This window comes from Takifugu flavidus, chromosome 6, assembly GCF_003711565.1.
Source record: "Takifugu flavidus isolate HTHZ2018 chromosome 6, ASM371156v2, whole genome shotgun sequence".
NCBI lineage: Eukaryota > Metazoa > Chordata > Actinopteri > Tetraodontiformes > Tetraodontidae > Takifugu > Takifugu flavidus.
The window spans coordinates 1922757-1946829 of record NC_079525.1 but is presented as its reverse complement, the minus strand read 5'-3'; the positions used below and the strand labels follow the sequence as shown (position 1 = coordinate 1946829).

The 24073-nt window shown below is 47.0% G+C and overlaps 1 protein-coding gene across 2 annotated transcripts; it reads left to right on the top strand.

The window, feature by feature from the left end:
• On the top strand, nucleotides 1-24037 carry LOC130526937 (phospholipid-transporting ATPase ABCA1-like). 2 transcript variants are annotated; one of them, XM_057034927.1, is made up of 49 exons: nucleotides 1-160; nucleotides 2825-2933; nucleotides 3697-3790; nucleotides 4470-4611; nucleotides 4692-4810; nucleotides 6742-6863; nucleotides 7786-7977; nucleotides 8620-8709; nucleotides 10775-11018; nucleotides 11116-11255; nucleotides 11338-11454; nucleotides 12198-12392; nucleotides 12897-13105; nucleotides 13193-13369; nucleotides 13446-13668; nucleotides 13755-13976; nucleotides 14067-14271; nucleotides 14352-14462; nucleotides 14554-14725; nucleotides 14803-14934; nucleotides 15039-15178; nucleotides 15268-15405; nucleotides 15487-15716; nucleotides 15868-15940; nucleotides 16033-16235; nucleotides 16334-16385; nucleotides 16464-16577; nucleotides 16794-16942; nucleotides 17028-17152; nucleotides 17263-17361; nucleotides 17475-17664; nucleotides 17771-17865; nucleotides 17954-17986; nucleotides 18072-18177; nucleotides 18293-18367; nucleotides 18613-18782; nucleotides 18863-19040; nucleotides 19143-19258; nucleotides 19346-19490; nucleotides 19600-19723; nucleotides 19809-19938; nucleotides 20033-20216; nucleotides 20308-20414; nucleotides 20529-20670; nucleotides 20812-20946; nucleotides 21023-21126; nucleotides 21246-21338; nucleotides 21434-21677; nucleotides 21751-24037. In XM_057034927.1, exons 2-49 carry the CDS (start codon nucleotides 2868-2870, stop codon nucleotides 21892-21894), a joined length of 6810 nt encoding a protein of 2269 aa, XP_056890907.1. In that variant the 5' UTR covers nucleotides 1-160; nucleotides 2825-2867; the 3' UTR covers nucleotides 21895-24037. The 2 variants fall into 2 exon arrangements, with proteins under 2 accessions (XP_056890907.1, XP_056890906.1); XM_057034926.1 differs by having other exon boundaries at nucleotides 14551-14725.
• Nucleotides 24038-24073: the final 36 nt, after the last annotated feature.

The following is a 24073-nucleotide window of genomic DNA, read 5'->3' as shown; positions in this document are numbered from 1 at the left end:
ATAAAACCCTGCTGGAGGAAAGAAAAAACTGTTTAGTCAGACGGACTCTGAGGATACGAATGCCGTAACAGCGGAGGAGTTCATTTGTTCCTCCAGATTTGGTTTTCGACCTGTGACTTCACCGCATGAGAAGAGAAAGAGGAGACATTCACTGCGTTCGGTGAGTTTTGAGGTTTTTTTTCTTCTTTTCGCGATGGAGTTTGTGGATAAATTGCGAGCTGCTTTGCAGAAATAACAAAGAGATACGGGCCACCGTGTCATCAGTTAAAACCATTGCTTCTTTTGTCAGTTTATGTTTTAGGTGTGAACTCGTTTTAATGTCACGATCTCAAATTGCTTTGTGATGGTTTCGAGCGTGAAGATTGTCTAAAAACTCTTTTACTGCTCTTTTTCTTGATTTAAAGGTTAGGATTTGCAAGGTGTTTCACGGTGGCATGTTTGTGATAAACGGTTGATGTTTTTTTTTAATCTATCAGAAATATTATTTCTTCTATTTTTTCGCGTCGCTTGTGTATTTTTTCGACCGCGACAGCGTCGATTTCGCTTCATTCAACAAAAGGCTTCCGGTGACGCATTCCAAAATCAAACAACCTGTTTTTACATGAAGGATTAATGTAACATTAGGTTCGTGACATAAACCCCAACCGTTGTATTGTGGTGCTATTGAGTGGAATTATCTATGTCTTTTTCAATTTGGTTTATTGGTTTTCTTTGGTTTGGAGATTTGGGTGTTTTTTTTTCTAGTGACGTTCTTTGTAGTTTAATATTGAAAGCCATTTCCTTTTTGTGTTGACATATTTTTTCTGTCTTGATGCTGCAGCAGCTGCGCACCGAATGACCGACAGTTACCCGAAGTCGAGAGAAATAAAAAAGCTAAAATAAACCAAATTTTGACACATTTGCCAACAGGTTTCTTTTAAACTGCGCGTTGTCTTTAGTCTTTTGTCGAACGTGCCTTCATTTTCTTTTTGATCAGAAGCCTTGGTGATCCGTCAGATCATTCTTTGTTTTCAGTCGTGGTTCGAACCCAACTGTCTCGACGCTCATCCTTTCCGCCACAATAGAAATGCGTGGTTACGATGAGCTTTCCGAATTTTGAGTGATCTTTCAGGCGATCAAAGGGGGGAAGGATACGAAACGTTGAGGTGACAAAGCCCTGCATGAACGCAGTTTAACACGTGAACGATGGTAAACAAGTATTTAAAAATACAGCCGTTCGCCACTAGGGGCGCTCTGTCTCTGCAGCATTTGTGCTGCTGGTTCAACGTCTCTCATCTTTGCCTTTTACCGAAATAAAAAATATAGATATACGAGCAAATAAACGCAAGACAGCCTGCTAGCTGGTCAAAAACGAATAAAAAATAATTCCTATAAGTGTTCATAGCTGTGTTTATTTTCCTTTAAAATTGCTTCTTATTCCTAATCAGGGAAGATCTAAATGCCGTCTACCTGTTTTTCCCTTTGTGTTGGGATTCAGAGGGGGGGGAAACGGTCTGTCTAAGCAAAATTACTTCAAATTTGGGACTGCTGAAACATACTGATGTTGGTTGTGGCTGTATCGAAAAGCTGCAGCTGCCCTGTTCAACCGTCCAAAATTCTTCGTCTTTGTGGGTATATAAATTCTCCATTCGGCATCGAGTGCTTTACTCGGATCGGATTACTTCATTCAGCCATTGTGGATAAAGAGTTAATCTGATCATGTACCAGCAGTGGAGATATTGTCCAACAGTACATGGGTCACTGTGGTGTTTGTTCTCAAAGTTCCTGTTGGTTTTCCATTGCAACATTTTGGGCAATTCTTCTGGATTTACTGATAATGAGCAACACAACTGTGGAAAAATGAGCATTGAATTCCTGGCCCAAAGTGTCCCGGAAAGCATTCTTAACATCTGTATCAAGGGTTGTCAGTGATACAGATGTTGCGTTGGCGTGACTCAGATCGGGTGGTTGAGTGGATTAGCAGTGGCTGGGAATCACGCAGTCACCGTTGGGACGGGGCTGTTATCACACCCCCCCAAAGCTAATTCTCAGTGAGATTACCCTGTTTGATCAGTACTGTACCCTTGTCTTCAGGTTCTTCCACTTGTTCACATCCAATCAATTTAGCCCCGTCCAAAGGTCGTCCCAATCACTGGACAAATATTTCCTACTTAAAGCCAAGGTTGACCAAACCCTCCCACGTAAAGGTCCCTGATTTCATTTGACTTTTCAGGTTTTCGTTCTTGTGTAAAATCTAAGTTACCAAGAGGTGAAAAGCGCACTATGACGTCCATGTCGGGGCTCATGTGTGCCCACTTTGTTCACCTCTTATGAATTTGAGTTCAAACTACAGACAAAAACAGCCTGTTTTCTTTTTAAACTAATTTTTGAGCTGGAGCTGCTGACATGGAAAACCGCCAAAGCCACATTGTTGAACTGTACATCTCTAAAATTGCCCACCCTCCCACTCATCTCCAGCGTTTAGCTGTAGCCTGACCTTTGGACGGATGTGTCTACATCAAGTGGACCCCGATCTGCAGCGATTTCCACATAAATCTGACGAGCCTGTTTACTGAGGGCTGCCGCTTGTTTCTCTGTCAGCCTGACCACTTTGCTTCATTAGGTGATTTTTTTTAACCATCTTTATTTGTTGGACTGTAATGCTAAAGCTTGTCTTTGCCCTTGATTGGTTTTCCCACATTTATGTTGAATTTTTGTCCTCTATTCCATACTCATATAGTCGCACAGCTTTGCTTGTAACAAACTATGTTGATTTTGCCTGTGGAGGGAGACACGTTTGTGATTTCAGTAGCTGACTGACAGATTTTTCTGTTTGGTTCGACAGCGAGGAGCTGGAGCGTCCTCAGTGAGGTTGGGAAGACATCGATATGGCTGTCTCCACTCAGCTGGGTCTGCTGCTTTGGAAGAACTTCACCTACCGGCGAAGACAGACCGTGAGTACAACCGCCGCCCGTCATCACCGCGTGGCCGCCGCTGAGGAAGAGAAACTCACGTTAAATACGCGGCGAAGGGAAATGATGTCATTTTCAGCAAAGAAGAAGTTGTGTGAAGATGTCACATTTTTACCCGCCATTGCCCAGTGAGCGTCGGGTTCTGATTCATGCCCACTCAGCATTATGCAAATCAATTTTGACTCCCGGGTCATCGCACAGTGGCGCCTTTGTGCGCCGGGAGTCTGTTTTCCGCGGACAATTTGGCCGTTTGGCCATCAAGCTGGAGCCGCCGCTCAAAGCGACAACCAAGGCTGTTCAACAATTAGGCCAATTATTGACAACAATCGCGTACAGTCCAGTTACTCAGACAGTGACTTTGGTCTTTATCCCCTCTCCGCATGTCTGTGGCGCGGGTTAAGGCCGAGACATAGGCGGTTTAAGCGGAGGGGGGCCGCGTGCAGCAGATGGACAAACTCTTCTAAACCCCCGCAGAAACATTCTTTCTGCCTGGATCTGTCTGCTGTTATTAACCCACATCATTCACCCAGACGCACGGCGGGATTACTCTTAACGCCCGGCAGCTGCCTGCACACGCCCAACTCCTGAGATGTCTGCTAAGTTCCCCTCACTTGACCTGAAAACGCCGAGAATTTTGTTTTGTGTCGTGTTTGTTGTCCTACGTTTGCCTTCAGTTTTGGCTTCCCGTCTGTACAAATCCTGTTTTTTTTAACCGTCATGTTCTTTTTGTCTCCTATTTCTGTAGATCCAGCTGCTCATTGAAATCATCTGGCCCCTTTTCATCTTCTTCATCCTGATCTCAGTCCGAACCTACTACCCACCTTATGAGCAGCATGAATGTAAGGCGAGACTCAGACGGTCATTCAGAGTGTTTTTTATGTACCGTTTTCCTTCTGAATCTAACTGAAACCGACGTTAACGACGTTTCTGGTTTTTACTGGTATTAACCAAAAATCTCGCCCGTTTCGGTGGCCAAACCTTTGACATTTTATGTGCTCCTAATGTGAAACGCTCTGTTGAATTGGTCAATATTTGCACGCGTAGGCATATGACAGGATCTTCGGCTCCTGGAAAAAAGGGATTCACAATGTCATTTGGCAGCCGGAGCTGTTTCACAACCCGGCTGCGACATTAGCGCTGGTCCGAAAAACCAGTTCTACAAACCGCATTGTTTTTATTGCCCATTGATTTTCCCATTTTTTTGGAGCAAAACTGTGGATTCCGAGCCGCACCGTAACAGGGATTTGGTTTTACCTGCTCTGTTTCATGGAAGGAGGTCAACTCCTTCACCTCTACTCCCCACCCTGATCTTTTTAGCACATGAGGTCATGCAGATAGCTGAAAAGTAAATGCCTGTAAAGATAAAGTCAGGGTTATTTATTGCTCTTCCCAAATGCTAAGTCTTTTGTTTTGCTTCGAGTTTCAAAATGGGAGGATTGACGTGAATCCCGGGAGTAATGTTTTCAAAAGCAACGTTTTTAACGACCAGTTACCAACAACTGTCCGTCTCCTCTCCAGGTCACTTCCCCAACAAGGCCATGCCCTCTGCGGGCACATTGCCCTGGGTGCAAGGCATCATCTGCAACGCTAACAACCCCTGTTTCCGCAATCCCACCCCAGGCGAGAGTCCCGGGATGGTGGGGAACTTCAACGATTCAATGTGAGTGAGATTCCCCTCTCGAGGGATGTTGTGCGTTTTACTCTGCTCACTTCACCGGATCGCATCTTGTTTCGATCCAGCATCTCCCGCCTGCTGATCGATGCCAAGAAGATCCTGCTGTACACGCAGAACGATCGAAGCTACGAGGGCTACAGCAAACTGTTGAGAGCACTCAGGAAGATGCAGAAGAACACAGCTCGTAAGCACAAACGCTTCTTTGTGTGAATTCCTTTTGCTTCTTTGTGTTAAATTAGCTTAAGTTAGTTGATAAAAGTCCGTCCTGCCAGCCTGAAATGACTGAAGAGGAACACGTGCGGGGAAAAAGTGTAGACGAAATTATCTGGGGGACATTAAGTCCCTTATCACTGCCGACCAGTTGTGGTCGGGGCCCAGCTGCCGGGGGCCGCGGTCGCTGTGGAACACGACAGAGACGATCCGCCCTCAGTCACTCTACCAAAGTGGCTTCGTGGCTGTTTGATCTGGATTTTCGCCCGTCTGTGACCGTATGACTCAAGGAGCACAAACAGGAGAGGTTTTACCAGCACATTATAGTCATTATCTAAAAGCTAAGTGCTTGGCGGAGGAGCCTTCACTGTATCCGCGGGTGTTGCTGTGCGGAGGGAGGGAGGCCGTACTCTGCAAATAAAACGTTGTTTGTGCCTTTGCTGCATTGACCCGTTCAAAGTGAGCTATGCACTCAATGATGAAGTCCCACAAATGTCCTCGCCAATCACTGAACACCTTCCAAACCAATGTTGTTTTCATGATAAACGGGATTTTACCACAACCTGATTTGACATCAGACCCCAACTTAAGGGTAAATCCGGCACCATTAGTAATTATGCAACTGTCGGCCCTGTTGGTGTTTGGGCTACTGTCTGTTGTGCTGGCCCAGAGGTGCGTTACGCAAGAAACCAACAAAGCATCGCCTGTAAAAGGAGCCTATTATGCATCACACAGACAAATAAAGAAATGCTCCATGCATTTTTGTATTAAAAAGCCTCCATTACAATAGATCTTGGATTTTACTGCCAGCGAATACTTTATTGGCTCCGGTGATGTTCTTAATGGGAAAGAACTTAAAACAGATGAGAGGCAGCAACAGAACACAAACAAAAACAGCACTTTGTTGACTGTGTAAACTTGCTTTCCCATCCACTTTAATAAACCCAAATGGCCCCCAGGGCCTTTGGATGAAATGCACTCTGGGAGCTGTGACTTCCTACTGGGACACTGAGGAGAGCATATTAACACTCCCTAGATGCTCACTGCTGAGAGTTAAGCTCTCTCTCTCTCTCCCACAGCCCAGTATTAATGCCCCCCCCCCACACACACACATACACACACAAACACACACACTCATCTCAAAGTCACATACTTTGGTGGACAGCCATGGCATAGGGAGAAGTGCAACCCCCCCACTACCCCCTTCTTAGTGAGAACATCCTGTTCTCTTTCACTTCCTCCTGAAGGCTGGGCTCTTTGGTCAGAGGAGAGCGTTTCCCGTTTGCCTTTCCAGATAGACTATAAAGATCTGATACAGATGAATGTAAGATTAAACGTTCAATCTCATCCTCTTACATTTTAAGCCATATTTACACCGAATTAGCTCAATAACCAAATGCATTGTGGGATATAGAAATGGCACCACGAGTGAAAAGCACCAGTTTAAGATGTAAAATTTAGTAAACAGGGGCTAAAACTGGGGAAAGGTTGTCTCTGGAGTTGGAGGAGGTTAGAAACGGGAAGCCGGAATGCACGAGAGTAACCCAGCAGTTGAACAGATGACTCAGGCCATTCTCCTAAACGCTTTGACTCTTGTGGAATGTGGTAAAATTACAAAATGCTGTGAGCGTGCAAAGGGGCCAGCCGGAGAATTTACCCCTGGAAATGGAGAAACGGTTGGCCAACTCAGAGATGACCCTTTCACCAGAAGTACGTGGTTTGACATGTTGACATGAATTGTGCATTTTCCACTCATTAAAATAGAAATTTGTCCAATTGTTGGGAGAGGAAGGGGGTTTGATTCGCAGCTTAATTGCTCGTTGTTATTCTCCAGTAAACACAAGTGTTTTTGGTTTTGTGGGGGTTTTATCGGCTCATGTTCAGTGCTTTTGTATTTCGCCGTAGATTTCAAGCTGAAGGACTTTTTGAAGGACGACGAGACCCTCTCGCACTTCCTGCACCGCAACGCCTCGCTGCCCCACCACGCGCTGAAGCAGATCGTGGAGGCCGACGTCAACCTGGAGAAGGTTAGGCGACTCTTTCTGGCCGGTTCTTTAGACCTGTGGGAAAATCACGGCCCATCTATAAATCCACTGACCTTGGCTTGACGGTCCGGCCACGGGACCGCGGCACAGCTAAGCCCTTAATACTTACCGGGGGGGGGGGGGGGTATAGCTGTCGAGATATTTATTGTTAAGCCACATTTGATCATCCCTTCATAGCACATAACAGTACAACACATATGCAAAGCCTGCTTTACCTTAAGGTAAAACACACACACACACACACACACACACACACACACCCAAACAGACCACCGCAGCATCCCTGGCTTACGGTTGGAGAGCTTGTGTCACATGACCATGCTGCTCCCCCCCTCCCCCACCCCCCCTCACGTGCAGGGGATAACAGCCAGTGTGAGCGAGTCCCTGCAGAATCTGTGGGACACGACGAGGAAGCAGAAGAAGCTGGGCTGAAAATCTCAAAGTGGAAAATAAAATCCTTTAATTTCGCCGCTGGATGATTTGTTTGAATTCCAATCCTCCAAAGTCATTTAAGCTAGGATGCATCTCCAATGAAAAAGATCAACATTTGGTGTGTGTGAGCGTGGTTGGTTACTCTTAGACCGGCGGCATAAACAGAGCGGCTGCGGGCTTCCAGATGGAGAGTCGCTGCGTGCTATTCTCAGTCTTACACGTGCACACTCATCAAGTCTCTTTCCAGCCTCCGTTCAGAGAGCCGAGAGGCAGGGGAAAGAAAAAAAAAACCTAATTCCGATCAGTAGACACTTGAACGCATCATGACTGACATGGTGACACTACCAGGATTACTCACATATGAGACTTGCGAAATTGGGAAAGATTTATTGTTTGAGTCACTGTTGGTTGGACGCTGGCTGGACACGCTGCTCTTTCCGCCTGTCCCATGTCTCTCATTCCCTCTGTCCAGGTCCTGACCAAAGGCTTCGGCTTCCATCTCAGAGACCTCTGCAACGCGACGCCGCTGGAGGAGTTCGTTCACATTGCTGACCGCAACGTGTCTCGCCTGACCCAAGAAATTATATGCAAGTCCTCCAGTGACTGGCTGAATAAGGCGCAAAGCCACTTTCTGTCCAACCTTGACTTCTTCAAACCGATCCGGGTGAGTGGGTAAAGCTAAGCCCGAGTGATCGGTCACCTTTTAATAGTGGCTCTCCCAAGCATATGCAGCTTCATCGTTCTGCTTAGCTTGCACTTTGATTAGCCCTGTTTTCTTTGCTCTCTCCACCCTCTCCTCATCCTTTCCTTCTCTGTTCACCTCTCCTCCACTTGTATATTCCAAAAAGAAAACAGACGACCGTATTCCCGTAACAACCCCGGCTCCAAAGGGAGTGACCGTGGTGGGATAAACATTCTGTGCTGCTGTGCTTATCGTAACAAAAAGACGTTCAGGAAGACAAACAGAGGAAAAAGAGATCACCAAAAAACAGAATCCCATGACAAAGTTATTGGGGGGGTTGTAGGGGGTAAAGTGACAGGGTTTGTAGTGCAAGATTGGAAAATCCTGTCTCTAAATCATAAATCATAAAAGAAAAGCATTACGATAACGATAAAATTACTCGAGATGAAGCAAACCCAGTGGAGAGGCCAGAACTTTTTCCCGTCCTCCTTCTGGTGTCGGTCGTTTCATCATCTGGAGCCTTGACTTCTTGTTCTCGCTGTCTTCACCCTAATTTGAACCCTTCTCCCCCCCTTCTCACAATCTGTCAGACATATGAATCATTTCTTTTCCCCTTGTTCACAGAAGGACGTGAGATCAGACCCCAAAGTGGTTCAGGAAGTCTCAGCTGCCACCAACTATCTTCTAGAGAACCTTGGGGCTCTGGCTGTGGAGGTAACTGGCACCGTAAATGAACCTAAACTTTGCCGAGCTATTTGTTTCCAAAGTTCAGACTGCAGGGACAATATTTGTGCATCCAATCAATTTTTACTCAGAATTTTCAACATGCGGAGTCACTTTGCAGTTCTTTGTACTACTTGTGGGAGGTTGAGGTTTTTTTTTCCCAATGCAGTTTATTTATGACGGGACATTTTTTACATACCTTTTGTGAATGACTGTACAGTTTTGATAAAAAATACCTCCGGTTGAAAAAAGTCGACGTGTTTGCTCAGCTGGGTGCAGATAAAACCGTGAGGAGGTTAAACACACTCGTATAACTGACTCAACAGTAATCAGGCACCACCCGGGATTTACAGTGGTGCATAATCATTTCAATAGCTCCTGTCGGATAAAAAAAATATAAAGCGCTGCTTCCAGCCTGCTTTACCTTTGCAGCTGTTTGAGGTAGATCCATTCAGCAGGTATTTATGTTCTTCATTTACACACCTGTTCCCCTTTTTGGCGCACAAAACACATGTGACCCACCTAATTCTGCTAATTCAGCTAAGCTAACTGCTCGCTGCTGCTTTTCAGCTCGTACGTTCGGGCTTCAGAAGGCGGATCAGTTACTCTTTAGAACTGTGTTTGGTGGGGAAAAAACAGTTGACAGAGAAAACTGCCTTGGATACGATGACCTGGATGACTGAGAATCTACACAGACATCGTGGGAAAAAAAACACTTTGATTTGATGTTCTCGCAATACACTTTTGCTCTGGAAGGAAGCGAGACTTCTTATCTAGATCATGTTTCAGCATCTTGTCAACCATTTTAGACATGTCCGCCTTAAACTGCTTTACAATGAGCAGCAGATTGTTATCTAACATGTAGATCACTGTGTGGCTCACACCGGTCTCCATCAATTACCCGATGGGGTCCTTTCCAGTTCACCTAACGGCATTAAGGAGCGAGAACTTGAACTACAGTAACCTCGCATTAACTCCGCCGTCAGGTCACTCAGGGATGGCGCTCCCAGGCTGCCTCTTTGGCACACACCAGAACCACACATGCGACGTGTCTCCACTCACTGGAGACGCACGTAGCACGCAGGCATGAAGAGATTTTCGCTCACGAAGGGAGGCTCTTGACTGTGGCTGCATTTTGTGTGTCTGTGGTGGGGGTGGTGAGGGGCCGCTGCTGGTGTAATTTTCTCATGATCAACACTGTATTTGTCCTAAAAACAACCGTGCACGCCTGTGCTTGCGCTTCACCTGTTTGTGTTTAGGTGCGCCTGTGTGTCGTTGCTACAGTCTCCTCCCTTTGTTCTCACACTCCTCACAGGCCTCTGTTTAGCAAGCTCATGTTTTGGTTTTATTTTTTTCATCTTGTGGCTTGAAATTCGACAGGAAATGAGTTCACTGAATGCAGCACCCCACACTTCACGCCCCATCAAACCTGTGCTAGTCACACTTGTCTGGGACAATGCAAAGCCTTGCTTCATTCCTATTGGGTCACGGGTTGATGACACAATGCCTTTCATTTGACCAGACTGGAGACCAGGAACAGGAAACTTGTGGCTGCTTGTCTTTTGACCTGTAGTAACCTTAATGAACCAGAGTGAACTCGCTGCTCTCTTCAGGTTTAATGAAATCGGATTTTATATCTAATTCCTCTTTATTGACACGTTAGAGCTGTTCACCCTTTGTTTTCCTAAAAAGGGAGAATATCCTGACAACACCATTTATGTCGGATGGGACTAACATACAGCAGATCATTCCAGTGATGTTTCCCAGCTGCTCTTTATATGCTCCCCTCTCTCATGTGTTACAGAACACATAGTTGAAAGATAGGCTCATGTGCATCATCCATAGTACACGCTGTAGTTATCTGAGTCAGGCAGACGGTTAAGTGTGAGCCGTCTCCACCCTGCAGAGCAGCACTCCACTTCCTCAGCTAGAATAGCTTGGTGATAAGGTTGCTGCTGCAAGACCACCGTGGCGGCTCATAAACACGCTGACATTAACAACTTGCAGGGGGGGACATCCGGGTGTTCAGTTTCCTAACATGCGTTCTGCGTTTCAGTTTTCCAGCATCAAGAGTTGGAAGGATATGCGCAGGGAGATCATGTTCCTGACTGCCAATGCCACAGGCTCTCCAAACCAGATGTACCAGGCCGTTTCCCGTATTGTTTGCGGGCATCCTGAAGGGGGCGGCTTGAAAATCAAGTCGCTCAACTGGTATGAGGACAACAACTACAAGGCCTTGTTTGGAAATCATGGCAACGACAGTGACAGTGAGACCCAGTCGACCTACGACAACTCCTCAAGTGCGTGTCCAAAAGCTGCCGCGCAGAAACATTATTAATGCCCAGTAAATGATTTGCCAGAGCAAACAGGCTCACAATATCTGCTGTGATTTTCCAGCCCCCTACTGCAACAACCTGATGAAGAACATGGAGTCCAGCCCCATTTCCAGGATGATCTGGAGGGCGCTGAAGCCTCTGCTCATGGGGAAGATCCTTTACACCCCAGACACTCCAGCGACCCAGCGAATAATCCACGAGGTGCGGCCCATTTCCAGATTCCCTCTGTGATTGCGAATGGACACCATTACCTGAGACCGAGTGTGTTTGTTTGTGTTTGCAGGTTAATAAGACCTTCCAGGAACTTGGCGTCTTAAGGGAACTCGGCGGCATGTGGGATGAGGTGAAACCCCGCATTTTAAACTTCATCGAGAACAGCGAGGAAATGGATTTGGTTCGGGTGAGTTGGCACCGACAACATCTGTTTGCGCCCATCAAGTGGGCTGAGTTGGTAATCAGTGCATCTCTGTATAATTACTCTGTATAATTATGTGTTTGATGTGAGCGGCCTGACAACAGTAATCCTCTTTGGGTCAATCACAGGGTGTTGAAGGTTCTGTAAACCCGAGAGTGTGATCTGACTGTATGGTGTGTTTGATATGCTGTAACACGGCTCCTGCAGGCTCCAAAACGGCACAACTTAAACAAATGCAATAATCATCACCCCACCTGGCGGTGAAAGTTGGTACTGCATCATAAACTCAAACCAGTAAATCATGGTTAAAGCGGCAGAGAAAAGGCTCAAAATGACCTCTGTAAAACGCCCTCATCATATTCTATTAGAGATGTTACTTTTGTTTGAACTGCATAGCGCATTGGGCAATAGTTTACTCTTTTGTTACATATTAGATAAAAGGTTGGAACATGAAAATGTAAAATAGGTCAAATAGCCATATGAACAGATGCAAATAACAAGTTCAGTATGCATAAACTATCAAGCCAGAAGGAAAAGAAGCAGTTGTTTGCTGGTTAGGCCGCAGTTTGACATACATTCTCATGAGAAAAACAAGTCTGTTATTCAATATTTTTGTCATAGGTCACATGGTTTTCTCAGAAGCCCTGAGAGCGTTCTTCTATATTTTAGGTCTTTAGGTCACGTTGATTTCTCCTTTTTTGATGATACAAATGCTTCTTCGATTGCAGACCATGCTGCAGAACAACGCCAGCGCCGCTTTCTTGAATTCTCAGCTCAGTGGGACCGAGTGGCGTGTGTCGGATATATCGCTGTTCCTGTCCAAGGCCGCAAAGGACCCCCGGCGGCCTGGTTCCCCTTACACCTGGAGAGACGTCTTCAACGAGACCGATCATGCCATACAGACCATCTCCCGCTTCATGGAGGTTGGTGGATGGAGCCAAAAGTTTAGAATTACAACCTGTATTAAATTAGACAACCTGGCCTTTATCTTCTGCCCATTTAAGCAATGTTCATGCCTGTAAAAGACGAACCGTGGCTAAGTTGAATTCAATGTCAAGTCTTAGGGACCAGATTAAACTAACGGCCTTCTTCTGCTCTGTTTGGCGATGAGATTATCCAATGATTCACGTCCCACAGACAGAGGGCTGTGAAGCTCCCATTAGTCGCCTTGTTCCCGTTTCCTGCCATAGATAATCAAATCACAAACGCGCCATTAATCAGCAAATTCGGTGCAGTTGTCCCAGTGACCCACTAAATCGTTATGGAGACCCTAAAGTGTGTACAAACAGGCATTTCTCATGTGTCAGAACCACACACTAATCCGTCACGCCTGTAGCTTTCTGAGTGTTTTTATTGTGCTTTCTGAACTGGTTGGCTTCTTGGAATCTGCAGCGAGATAAAGGGAACGTACCGTCTCTCTTTCTCAGTGCGTGAACCTCGACAAACTGGAGCCGGTAGCAAATGAAGAGAGGCTGGTCAATAAGTCCATGGGGCTTCTGGACAACCAGAGATTCTGGGCCGGAATCGTGTTTCCCGATATCGAGCCGAGCAACAGCACCGAGCTGCCTGCCAAAGTCAACTACAAGATCCGTATGGACATCGATAATGTGGAGAGGACGAACAAGATTAAAGATAGGTAAGAGGCCGTGTCCAAACGCTCAGACCTGTTTGTCATACAAGCTTTTCGCCATTCTTTTTAACCAGTTTTGATCTTGTTCTCCAGCTATTGGGACCCTGGTCCCAGAGCAGATCCCTTTGAGGACCTCCGGTATATATGGGGTGGATTTTCCTACCTGCAGGACATCATCGAGCATGGAATTATTCGAGCTGTCACCGGCACCACGGAGAAGATCGGCGTGTACCTTCAGCAGATGCCCTACCCGTGCTACGTGGATGACATGTGAGTGAACCTTTGGGTGGACGAACTCCACCTTTGACCAGACGCTGCAGTGATAACTATGGCCATTTTCCTCCAGTTTCCTGCGTGTGATGAGCAGATCGATGCCTCTCTTCATGACCTTGGCGTGGATGTACTCGGTAGCCATCATCATCAAGGGCGTGGTGTACGAGAAGGAAGCCCGGCTTAAGGAGACGATGAGGATCATGGGACTGAACAACGGCATCCTGTGGCTCAGCTGGTTCATCAGCAGTTTAATCCCGCTCTTGATCAGTGCCGGCCTGCTGGTGATGCTCCTGAAGGTTGGCCATCATCGCTTGTCGTGACAATAGAAATACACAACGGAGTGACGCAGAAAACAACCTTCTTGTCTTTGCTCTCTCCTCAGATGGGAAACCTGCTGCCCTACAGCGATCCGGGAGTGGTGTTTCTGTTCCTGGGCTCCTTTGGTGTCGTGACCATCATGCAGTGCTTCCTCATCAGCACGCTGTTCTCTCGGGCCAACTTGGCAGCTGCCTGCGGTGGGATCATATACTTCACCCTCTACCTGCCCTATGTGCTGTGCGTCGCCTGGCAAGACTACGTGGGCTTCGGAGCCAAAATCGTAGTGGTGCGTAGAGATACTTAGCTCTGCACATACCTCCCCTGGGTTCTATTTATTGGCGTTTGTCTAATAACCATCTGGTCTTTTTTTCCCCAGAGTCTTCTCTCCCCTGTGGCTTTTGGGTTCGGCTGTGAATACTTTGCCTTGTTTGAGGAGCAAGGCGTGGGCATCCAGTGGTCCAACCTACTGGCCAGCCCTCTGGAGGAAGACAGCTACAACCTGACCACCTCCATCTGCCTCATGCTGTTCGACGCCGTGCTCTATGGCGTGATGACCTGGTACATCGAAGCCGTCTTCCCTGGTGAGACGCGGACAATATTTTTCTATCATAGGTTGGTTTCCTGAACGGCGGTGAAAATCAAAGCGTTTGTTCTGCCTCAGGTCAGTACGGAATCCCACGGGCTTGGTATTTCCCTTTCACAAGAACCTACTGGTGCGGAGAAAAGGAGAACCAGAATCTTTCTTCATCCTTGTCAAAGGGCAATGCTGAAGGTACCAATCGCGCGTTAATTGCTGGTGTTGAGTCTCTTGCGTTAGAGGAAGTAGCGCTTAACGTCACGTTGTGTGTTTTTGCCGACGGCAGTGTGCATCGAGGAGGAGCCAGCTCACATCGAGCCCGGTGTCTACATCGAAAACCTGGTGAAGGTTTACAGCAATGGAAACAAGCTGGCTGTTGACGGACTGTCCCTGAAGTTCTATAATGGACAGATAACCTCCTTCCTCGGCCACAATGGAGCCGGCAAGACCACGACCATGTAAGATAATCGTTATCTTTGGTGCATCTAATAGCACGACTCGTTGTGCTCAGTTGTTCTTGTTTTTACATTTTCAGGTCCATCTTGACGGGCCTGTTTCCACCGACCTCTGGCACGGCCTACATCCTCGGCAAAGACATCCGTACCGAACTGAGCACCATTCGGCAGAACCTCGGCGTGTGTCCCCAGCACAACGTTCTTTTTAGCATGTAAGTTTGCCACGATGATTTTAGGGGAGCCTTAAATAGCCGTCAACAGTATATTCCTCTGCGTCTCTGTGGGCTTGATTGTAAGATTGTTTATTGTAACCCAGGCTGACGGTGGAGGAGCACATTTGGTTCTACGCCCGTCTGAAGGGCCTGCCGGAGGAGAAGGTGAAGGCAGAGATGGAGCAAATCGTCAACGACGTCGGTCTGCCTCACAAACGACAGTCCCGCACCAGCACACTGTCGGGTCAGTTCCATTTCTTTGTCCTGCTGTTTTTGTGGGAGTATTTGCATGCTGATGAACGTTCTGACACTGTTTTAATGCTACATTTGCAGGAGGGATGCAGAGGAAGCTCTCTGTGGCTCTGGCTTTTGTGGGAGGCTCCAAAGTCGTCATCCTGGACGAACCAACTGCTGGTGTTGATCCTTACGCCCGCAGGGGAATCTGGGACCTGCTGCTGAAATACAGACAAGGTACCGGCCGACAGCTGGCGTTTCCCTTCAGGTTTGAACAGAATCCTTAATTGATCATCTCAATGTTTCCTCTTCTTCCAGGCCGCACCATCCTGCTCTCCACGCACCACATGGATGAGGCCGACATCCTCGGCGACCGCATCGCCATCATTTCCCACGGCAAGCTGTGCTGCGTCGGCTCCTCGCTCTTCCTGAAGACCCAACTGGGGACGGGCTACTACCTGACCCTGGTCAAAAGAGATTACGACTTGACCCTTCAGTCCTGCAGGAACTCCGCCAGTACCGTCTCGTACAGCAAGAAGGCAGAAAAGGTCAGCGTGAGAAAGCACAGGAAACTTTTCAGGCCCATCTTTTGCTCGCACTGCAGTTTTTTTTGTTTCAGTTTGCAATAGATATCACGAGGGAGCACGTGTTTCTTTAGCTTTACGCAGCAGTTTTTAAAGCTCACTTTCTTTGCTCCAGGAGGACAGCGTGTCAGAGAGCAGTTCAGATGCCGGTCTTGGCAGCGAACCCGATAGCGAAACCACCACAATCGGTAAAAACGACAGTAGCGTTCACACTCTGGGGGACAGTTTTAGCATTTCTTCTTGCAACGTCTGACCGCTGCTGCTGACTTCTTTCCTGCAGATGTGTCCCTCATCTCCAATGTGATTTTCAAGCACGTCTCGGAAGCTCGCCTGGTCGAGGACCTCGGTCACGAGCTCACCTATGTCTTGCCGTACCAGTCAGCTAAAGACGGAGCCTTCGTTGAGCTCTTCCACGAACTAGATGACCGGCTCACCGATCTGGGCATTTCCAGCTATGGAATATCTGACACCACACTAGAAGAGGTGAGGAGCAGCCTTCCGCTCAGGAGCGTTTGTCTTTGGGAGGGTTTCCCGTGTTCCGTTGAACGTATTTGAATCTGTTCCATTGTTGTCATCCGCAGATTTTCCTGAAGGTGGCCGAGGACAGTGGAGTGGATTCTGTTGAGCTCTCAGGTGAGATACAGGCCGTCTTTATTGATGATGTTCAGCAGAAGTTGCCTGCAAGACTAATGAAGTCCAATGTGGCTGCAGATGGAGTTGTGCCCACCAGGACTCGCCGTCGTCATGCTTTCGGAGACCACCAGAGCTGCCTGAAGCCCTTCACCGAGGATGACTTTGATTTCAACGACTCTGAAGGTGACCCAGGTAGAACTTACTACCCAGCATGCTTTGCAGGGATTGCCCACCATTGATTTCACTACTTTTCTCATTCCACCACAATTTGAGGGAAAGCAGCCTATAAGATTAGATTAAAAACATATTTGCTTGGTGAAATCAAATGATAACAGCAGGATTTTAGCCCAGTCAAGTCCAAAGACATATTTGCAAATATGCTGATTTATTTCACGGTTCTGTGTCCAGACTCCCGGGAGACCGACTGGCTCGGCGGAACAGACGGCAAAGGTTCCTACCAGGTTAAAGGCTGGAGTCTGAAGAGACAGCAGTTCGTGGCACTACTGTGGAAGCGGTTCCTCTACGCTCGTCGATCCAGGAAAGGCTTCTTTGCTCAGGTATTCCGTTGCTTGCACCCAAACCTGATTAAAAGAGTTGTGTATACAGCGACACATTTTAAATAATCCCAACGCTCTTTCACAGATTGTTCTGCCGGCTGTGTTTGTCTGCATTGCTCTGGTGTTCAGCCTGATCGTTCCTCCCTTCGGGAAGTACCCAAGTCTGGTTCTGGATCCCACCATGTATGGAGAACAGTTCGCCTTCATCAGGTAAGACAGTCCATTCTAGAAAAGATGTCATTTAATTATCTAAAACGATGTTACTATTCAATAATGAAGACTGTGCTCCTGATGTCATTATGTTCCCCATGTCTTTATAGTAATGACCAACCTGAAAACCATCACATCAACAAGTTACAAGCAGCTCTCACAGAAAAACCAGGATTTGGAACTCGATGCATGGATGGAGGACCTTCACTGTGAGTTCATGATAATGATCTACACACTTAATAAAATCAGAACATGCACACACAAGCAGCAATATGCACCGAAACATGGATATGGTGTTGAATATATACATCCTGCGTTCCAGGGACGCGCCGTGTGCACCAGCTGAGTCAGATTGGAACGTCCCAGATGTCTCCCAAAGTGTGACGGAGCTATTTGAGAGAGGCAACTGGTCGGTGGAGAACCCGTCTCCGCTTTGTGAGTGCAGCTGTGGCGGCCGAAAGAGGATGCTTCCAGAGTGTCCTCCCGGTGCTGGTGGACTTCCGCCACCTCAGGTTGGCGACCATTACAAAGCAAAGCATGAATAAACCTGTAAATCTGGCTGTTGCCTTTTCTCTGCCCTGAATTCTAATGAGGTGTTTTGTGCTCTGTTTTTCCCAGATGAAGATCAATGACAACATCACCCTGCAGAACCTGACTGGCAGGAACATTTCAGACTACCTTGTGAAAACATATGCAAAGATTATCGGCAAGAGGTAAAGCTGACCTTCTGCTGCTGACCTCATTGCATTATTGGCAATTCCAGGTTTGACCTGACATCATATTCTTTTTTTCCTCTGTCAGCCTGAAGAACAAGATCTGGGTCAACGAGTTCAGGTGCATTACACAAGACGCAATCTTTTTCAATACTTTATTGACCTGCGTCTCTGCTGCGAGACTAAATTTATGACCCTCTTTACAGATACGGTGGATTTTCATTGGGAGCCAGACAATCTCAGCTGATGGCGCACGCAGATGAAATGGATGAGGCGATTGCTGCGCTGAGGCAACGCTTCCATCTGGAAAGAGTAAGAGATTGTTGTATAAGTGCACAGCACTGAACGATTCATGTGTAACTACTGCCTTAGATCTGCATACAAACATATCGTGAGAGTCCTCTTCCGCCCTCTTCCGTCCCTCTAGGGAACTGCAGGCGATCGATTCTTCCACAGTCTCTCTAATTTTATCCAAGGAATGGATACCAAGAATATCGTCAAGGTGAGCGAGCACCGGAGTGCACAGACATGCACCAGTTACACAACAGCTAACGTCCTTGCAAGAAAATCAACAGTGCTGACAACATCTGAAACTGAAAAAGAAAGAGAAACATGCAAGAAAATTGGAAAGGATAGAACGAATAAAATCTAAAGCAGGATGCGCCATATATAGGATGAAGCATATATTATATTTGCTCTAGTTGCACTCTGAACCTGCGAGTCCAATATGGTCTTTTCTCCTTTCAGATTTGGTTCAACAACAAAGGCTGGCACAGTATCGGCTCTTTCCTCAACGTGATGAACAACGGGATCCTGCGGGCAAACCTGCAAGCTGGCAAAGACCCCAAAACGTTCGGCATCAATGCATACAATCACCCGCTCAACCTCACCAAGGAGCAGCTGTCGCAGGTGGCGCTGTGAGTATTGCACCCACCAACCATCTAGCAGGTACCTCTATGGGAATTCCCTTTTCACCCCTTGGAAAACTCTCTACCAGGATGACAACATCGGTCGACGTGCTGGTTTCCATCTGCGTGATCTTCGCCATGTCCTTCGTGCCAGCGAGTTTTGTCGTCTTCCTCATCCAGGAGAGAGTGAACAAAGCCAAACACATGCAGTTCATCAGCGGAGTGCAGCCGTTCCTCTACTGGCTGGCCAACTTTGTTTGGGACATGGTAAGAGATGGAGACTTCACTGCCAACACAGAAGGGAGTTCCACAACCTCGTCTTCAAATCTCCTGAAACCATTTTTCCCTCCTGCCGTGTCTCTCCTGTAGTGCAACTACATTGTTCCGGCTACGCTGGTCATCATCATCTTTGTGTGTTTCCAACAAGAGGCCTACGTCTCCTCCACGAACCTGCCCGTCCTGGCTCTGCTGCTGCTGCTCTACGGGTGCCCTTGCAGTCCTCACTCTGTTTTACCGTCTCTCCATTTGGTCTCATCCCGTCCCCGTCTCACCCCAACTGTGTCTTTTTCCAGGTGGTCCATCACCCCTCTGATGTACCCGGCCTCGTTCTTCTTTAAGATCCCCAGCACAGCCTACGTGGTTCTAACCAGCGTGAACATACTGATCGGAATCAACGGCAGCGTCTCTACGTTCGTGCTGGAGCTGTTTGGAAGCAATGTAAAGCTTTTGCTGCAGCTTCATTGCAGTTTCATGATTTATCGATCTAGAAAGAAATGGAACAGTAGAGAAGGAGCTCTGGGCTGAATATCGTTATTTTTCTTAAAAGGAGATTGGCGGCATCAACGACATCCTGAAGAATGTGTTCCTCATCTTCCCGCATTTCTGTCTGGGCAGAGGGTTGATTGACATGGTGAAGAATCAGGCGATGGCCGACGCCTTGGAAAGATTTGGTAATTTCTTATTTTTCGAAAGCAAAAATGCCTCTTTCAAGAGGGTTCAAAGGCTGAAATTTAGGTTCTGTATTTGTCTCCACAGGTGAAAACCGCTTCCGATCACCTCTGGCCTGGGACATGGTGGGAAAGAACCTGTTTGCGATGGCCATAGAGGGCGTGATCTTCTTCAGCATTACTGTTCTTATTCAGTACCACTTCTTCTTCAAGGCCAGGTGGGTGAAATGTTTGAGGCATAATCTATCAAATACCTTAGATATTGTTATTATAAGTATTATCATAAGTCTCTAACGTAACACCTTCTTTCAGGTCATCGACAAGCCATCTAAAACCTATCGGAGAAGAAGACGAGGACGTGGCTAGAGAGCGGCAGAGGATCCTGAGCGGCGGTGGGCAGTCGGACATCTTGGAGCTCCGACAGCTAACCAAGATTTACAAGCGCAAGCAGAAGCCGGCCGTGGACAGGCTGTGTGTTGGCATCCCACGTGGCGAGGTAAATTTCCCGCAACACGCTTTCTTTTATAGAGGGAAAGAGCGATCGATGCGTAAGGTTTGCTCATTTCTCGGCGTTTCTTCTCCTGCAGTGTTTTGGTTTGCTGGGGGTAAACGGGGCAGGTAAAACCAGCACTTTTAAAATGCTGACTGGTGACTCGATGGTGACCGGTGGAGAGGCCTATCTGGCCAGCAAAAGGTGAGATTCACCATATCATGATTCAATTATTGTATTCAAAGGATCCCGATCAAATGCAGTTTGAAAACTCAGTCAGACTATTAAAATCTGCCCTCTATCTTCTGCTGTGTTCAGTGTAACAAAAGAGATCGATGAGGTGCACCAGAATATGGGATACTGCCCCCAGTTCGACGCCATAAACGACCTGCTGACGGGCAGAGAACACCTCGAGTTCTACGCCATCTTGAGAGGAGTCCCAGAGAAAGAAGTCTGTGAGGTCAGTAACCAACAAGAATCCTGGTGTTTTTCTATTTAGATTTAGAAATAAACATCTGCAGTATCTGTAACCTATGTTATACCTTGTGCTCCATAATCAAAATGGTTGCCCGGGCTGTTCTAAACTCTTTCTGACCACCAGGTGGCAGACTGGGGCATCCGAAAGCTGGGCTTAATGAAATATGTGGACAAGGCAGCGGGCAGCTACAGTGGAGGGAACATGAGGAAACTGTCTACAGCCATCGCTTTGATAGGAGGACCGCCTGTCGTCTTTTTGGTTAGTAGGACAAACTCGAAACACAACAAAAACAGTTGCAGCTGGAGCTAAATGTCCCTTTGTTGCCGCATCACAGGATGAACCGACAACAGGCATGGACCCTAAAGCGCGGCGTGCCCTGTGGAACGCCATCCTGAGCATCATTAAAGAGGGACGATCTGTCGTCCTAACATCTCACAGGTAAGACTGAATTATATCCCTCCATTAGATCGGAGCACTGTGTGTGCGTGCATGCGTGTGTGTGTGTATGTGTGTGTATGCCATGAACTGCAACATGTCCTTGGTCCCTCTCTGTGCAGCATGGAGGAATGCGAAGCGCTCTGCACCAGAATGGCCATCATGGTCAACGGCAGGTTCCGCTGCCTGGGCAGCGTGCAACACCTCAAAAACAGGTGGGGAGGCGAGCCGTGCACATGCACGCTACTTTACCGGTACGGAGTTTCAATGGAACACCCCCGGGTCTGAACCAAAAACATTGCGTTGTCAGGTTTGGCGATGGCTACACCATCATCCTGCGGGTGGCCGGACCAGATCCAGATCTCCGACCGGTGATGGGATTCATTGAGCGGGAGCTGCCCGGCAGCACGCTGAAGGAGAAGCACCGCAACATGCTGCAGTACCAGCTGCCCACCTCCCTCACCTCTCTTGCACGCATCTTCTCCCTGCTCTCTAAGAACAAGGAGGCCCTCAGCATCGAGGACTACTCCGTTTCCCAGACAACTCTGGACCAAGTGAGTGCACAGGCGACTTGTGATGAGCGCAGCTGTATTTCAGAACAGGTCTGATCTTTCCCTCCTTTTTCAGGTGTTTGTAAATTTCGCCAAGGACCAAACCGATGAAGACCATTTCAAAGAAGTGAATCTGAACAAGCGGGACGCTGTCGTTGTGGATCTCTCACAGCTGAACCCTTTCCTCACAGACAATAGCACCAGGGAGAGCTGCGTCTGATCCAAGCCACCACCCGTGGAGGTTCTTACACTTCACCAACCCTCCCGCAAATTATGGACCACTCATTGGTGGAAGAGACTTGACTGTTTTTTTCTGTTGTTGTTTAATTTCTATTTTTTAGTCTTTTTTAAATGATCATTTGTCAGTGGGCCTGCACATCAGCTCACTGCCTCTTGTGAAGGCAGAGTCTGCAGGTATTGTGACAGACACTGACGACTCAATGCAGATCAATGCAAGAAAATATATATAAATGTATTTAAAAGGAGAAGAGGTGAGGGTTGGAGACAGGTGCTTCTCCTTCACAAAATGGAGCCAGAACACTTGAAGCAAGATTAGACTGGAAAGCTAAGAGTAAAAAAACAAAACAACAAAAAAACAACGATGGGGATGCTAGCCAGAGGTACGTCCAGTTGTAAATCCCCCAACCAGCCTGTAGTAGCAGCAGCAGTGGGACGCGTCCATGCTCTGCTGTGCATCGTGAGCTCCTGAAAGCCTGACGAGTTATCATTCACTGCCAGCTGTTGAAGGATGGACCGACAGATGTTATTTATCAGGGTCAAACATCTCAGTCGCTTGTCGTTACCAGTCATTTTTACTGCCAACGTGCAAATCTTGCAGCGCACTCATTTTCGATAATTAAATTGTTTTAATTCAAATTTGTCCTCCGTTCGGACCCGAACGCGTTCTGTTCGGGTAACAGTTGAGACTGTTCACGAATTCTCTCTGTTTTTTTTTTGCAATTTTTTTCGTCCTTGACATGTTCCAGCACAGTGCCTATACTGTATCACGGCGGCGGGAGAGATCGGAGCACTCCATTTCAAAAACAACAATGATAACAATGTATGTAGGCCGCGACAGAATGTACAAGACAGAAGTTGTCATCCGTCAAAGCACAGACACAAAATAATTTTTGTATAGTCAATGAATGACATTTCACTGTTTTTATACATATATACGTGTATATATATAGTGTCAAAAAAGGAAAACAAACAAAAAAACTTAATTGCTTGATGTCTGTACATGATGCAGCCTGGCATACTGGCTTTTTATGTACTTGTCAGGCCCCTTTTAATTGGAACTGGAGGCCTGTCAAAATGGAGAGAGCGCGATTGCGCAATTTGGCTGCTGAGCAATGGTCGCCGCAGGGCGCCCCGCCAGACGTACCGGCGTGTGGTCACCAGGCCGAAAAACAGCAGAGTTGTGCGTAAACCACCGCTGAGGTATTGGCCAAAAAAAAAAAAAAAGTGTGTGTTGATCTCTGGACAGTTTCAGTGCTTCTCTGATTGCATGGACCTTCTGTAACGTGTTTTGATGCTGCTGTGAAGGCGGTAACGGAGCATTTCTGACCTGAGCTGTCGTCCGTGATGATGTCGAATTTTTTTAAAAAAAAGCGTTCCCAGTGGTGTGCCAAACGAAGCTCAGTTTGTGTCTCTGATCTACCAGCATTATTTCAAGGAGGCGTTGTGAGCTTTGTGTTTTGACTTCCGAATACAGAAGTCCTACTTTGTCCTGGTCAGCAGCCCAGAACAAAAAGATTTTACGTCGCAGTCAGGCTTCATTTGATACTGCCAAATCTTTATATCGTAACAATTTCTGTTGGTTTGGGTTTATTAGCTGCAACACGGGCGATTCTGCACAGATCTGTGTTTCCAGAGCTCGCCCAAAGGCTTGACTACATTGAAACAGGGACCACAACGGTTGGCTCGATAGTCCGAGGAAACATAAGCGGGGTTTCAACCTAAACTGGTGCTCTGTGTCGTACCAAATTATTAAAGGGGTTTCTGTCACACTGGGAATCTGATCACCATGCAGCTTCAGACTTTCCCTCAGCCAAATGCGAGCACTTTATAGACTTCTCCTGTCAGAAAGAAGAAGGCTTTTTGGGGTATGAGAAACATCTACTGGAACACAAGATCAAGGTTCACCACTGCATCACAGCCTTGGTGTGACACTTGAATTGAAGATAAGAAGAAAGAAGTAAGAAAAGTATGATGGTGTTGTCTCTTTTTCTCCCCCTTTTCTTTTGCTCAATATTATTTGTTTACATTTCTAAGTATTAAACAGCTGTTTGGGTCTGTTACTTATTGTGTATAGTTATTCTTTGCATTAATAAATAAAATCTAAAACAAAAACCTGCCAAAAACTGATGTGATTCCTCTCCTCTCTTTAAAGCTAATGT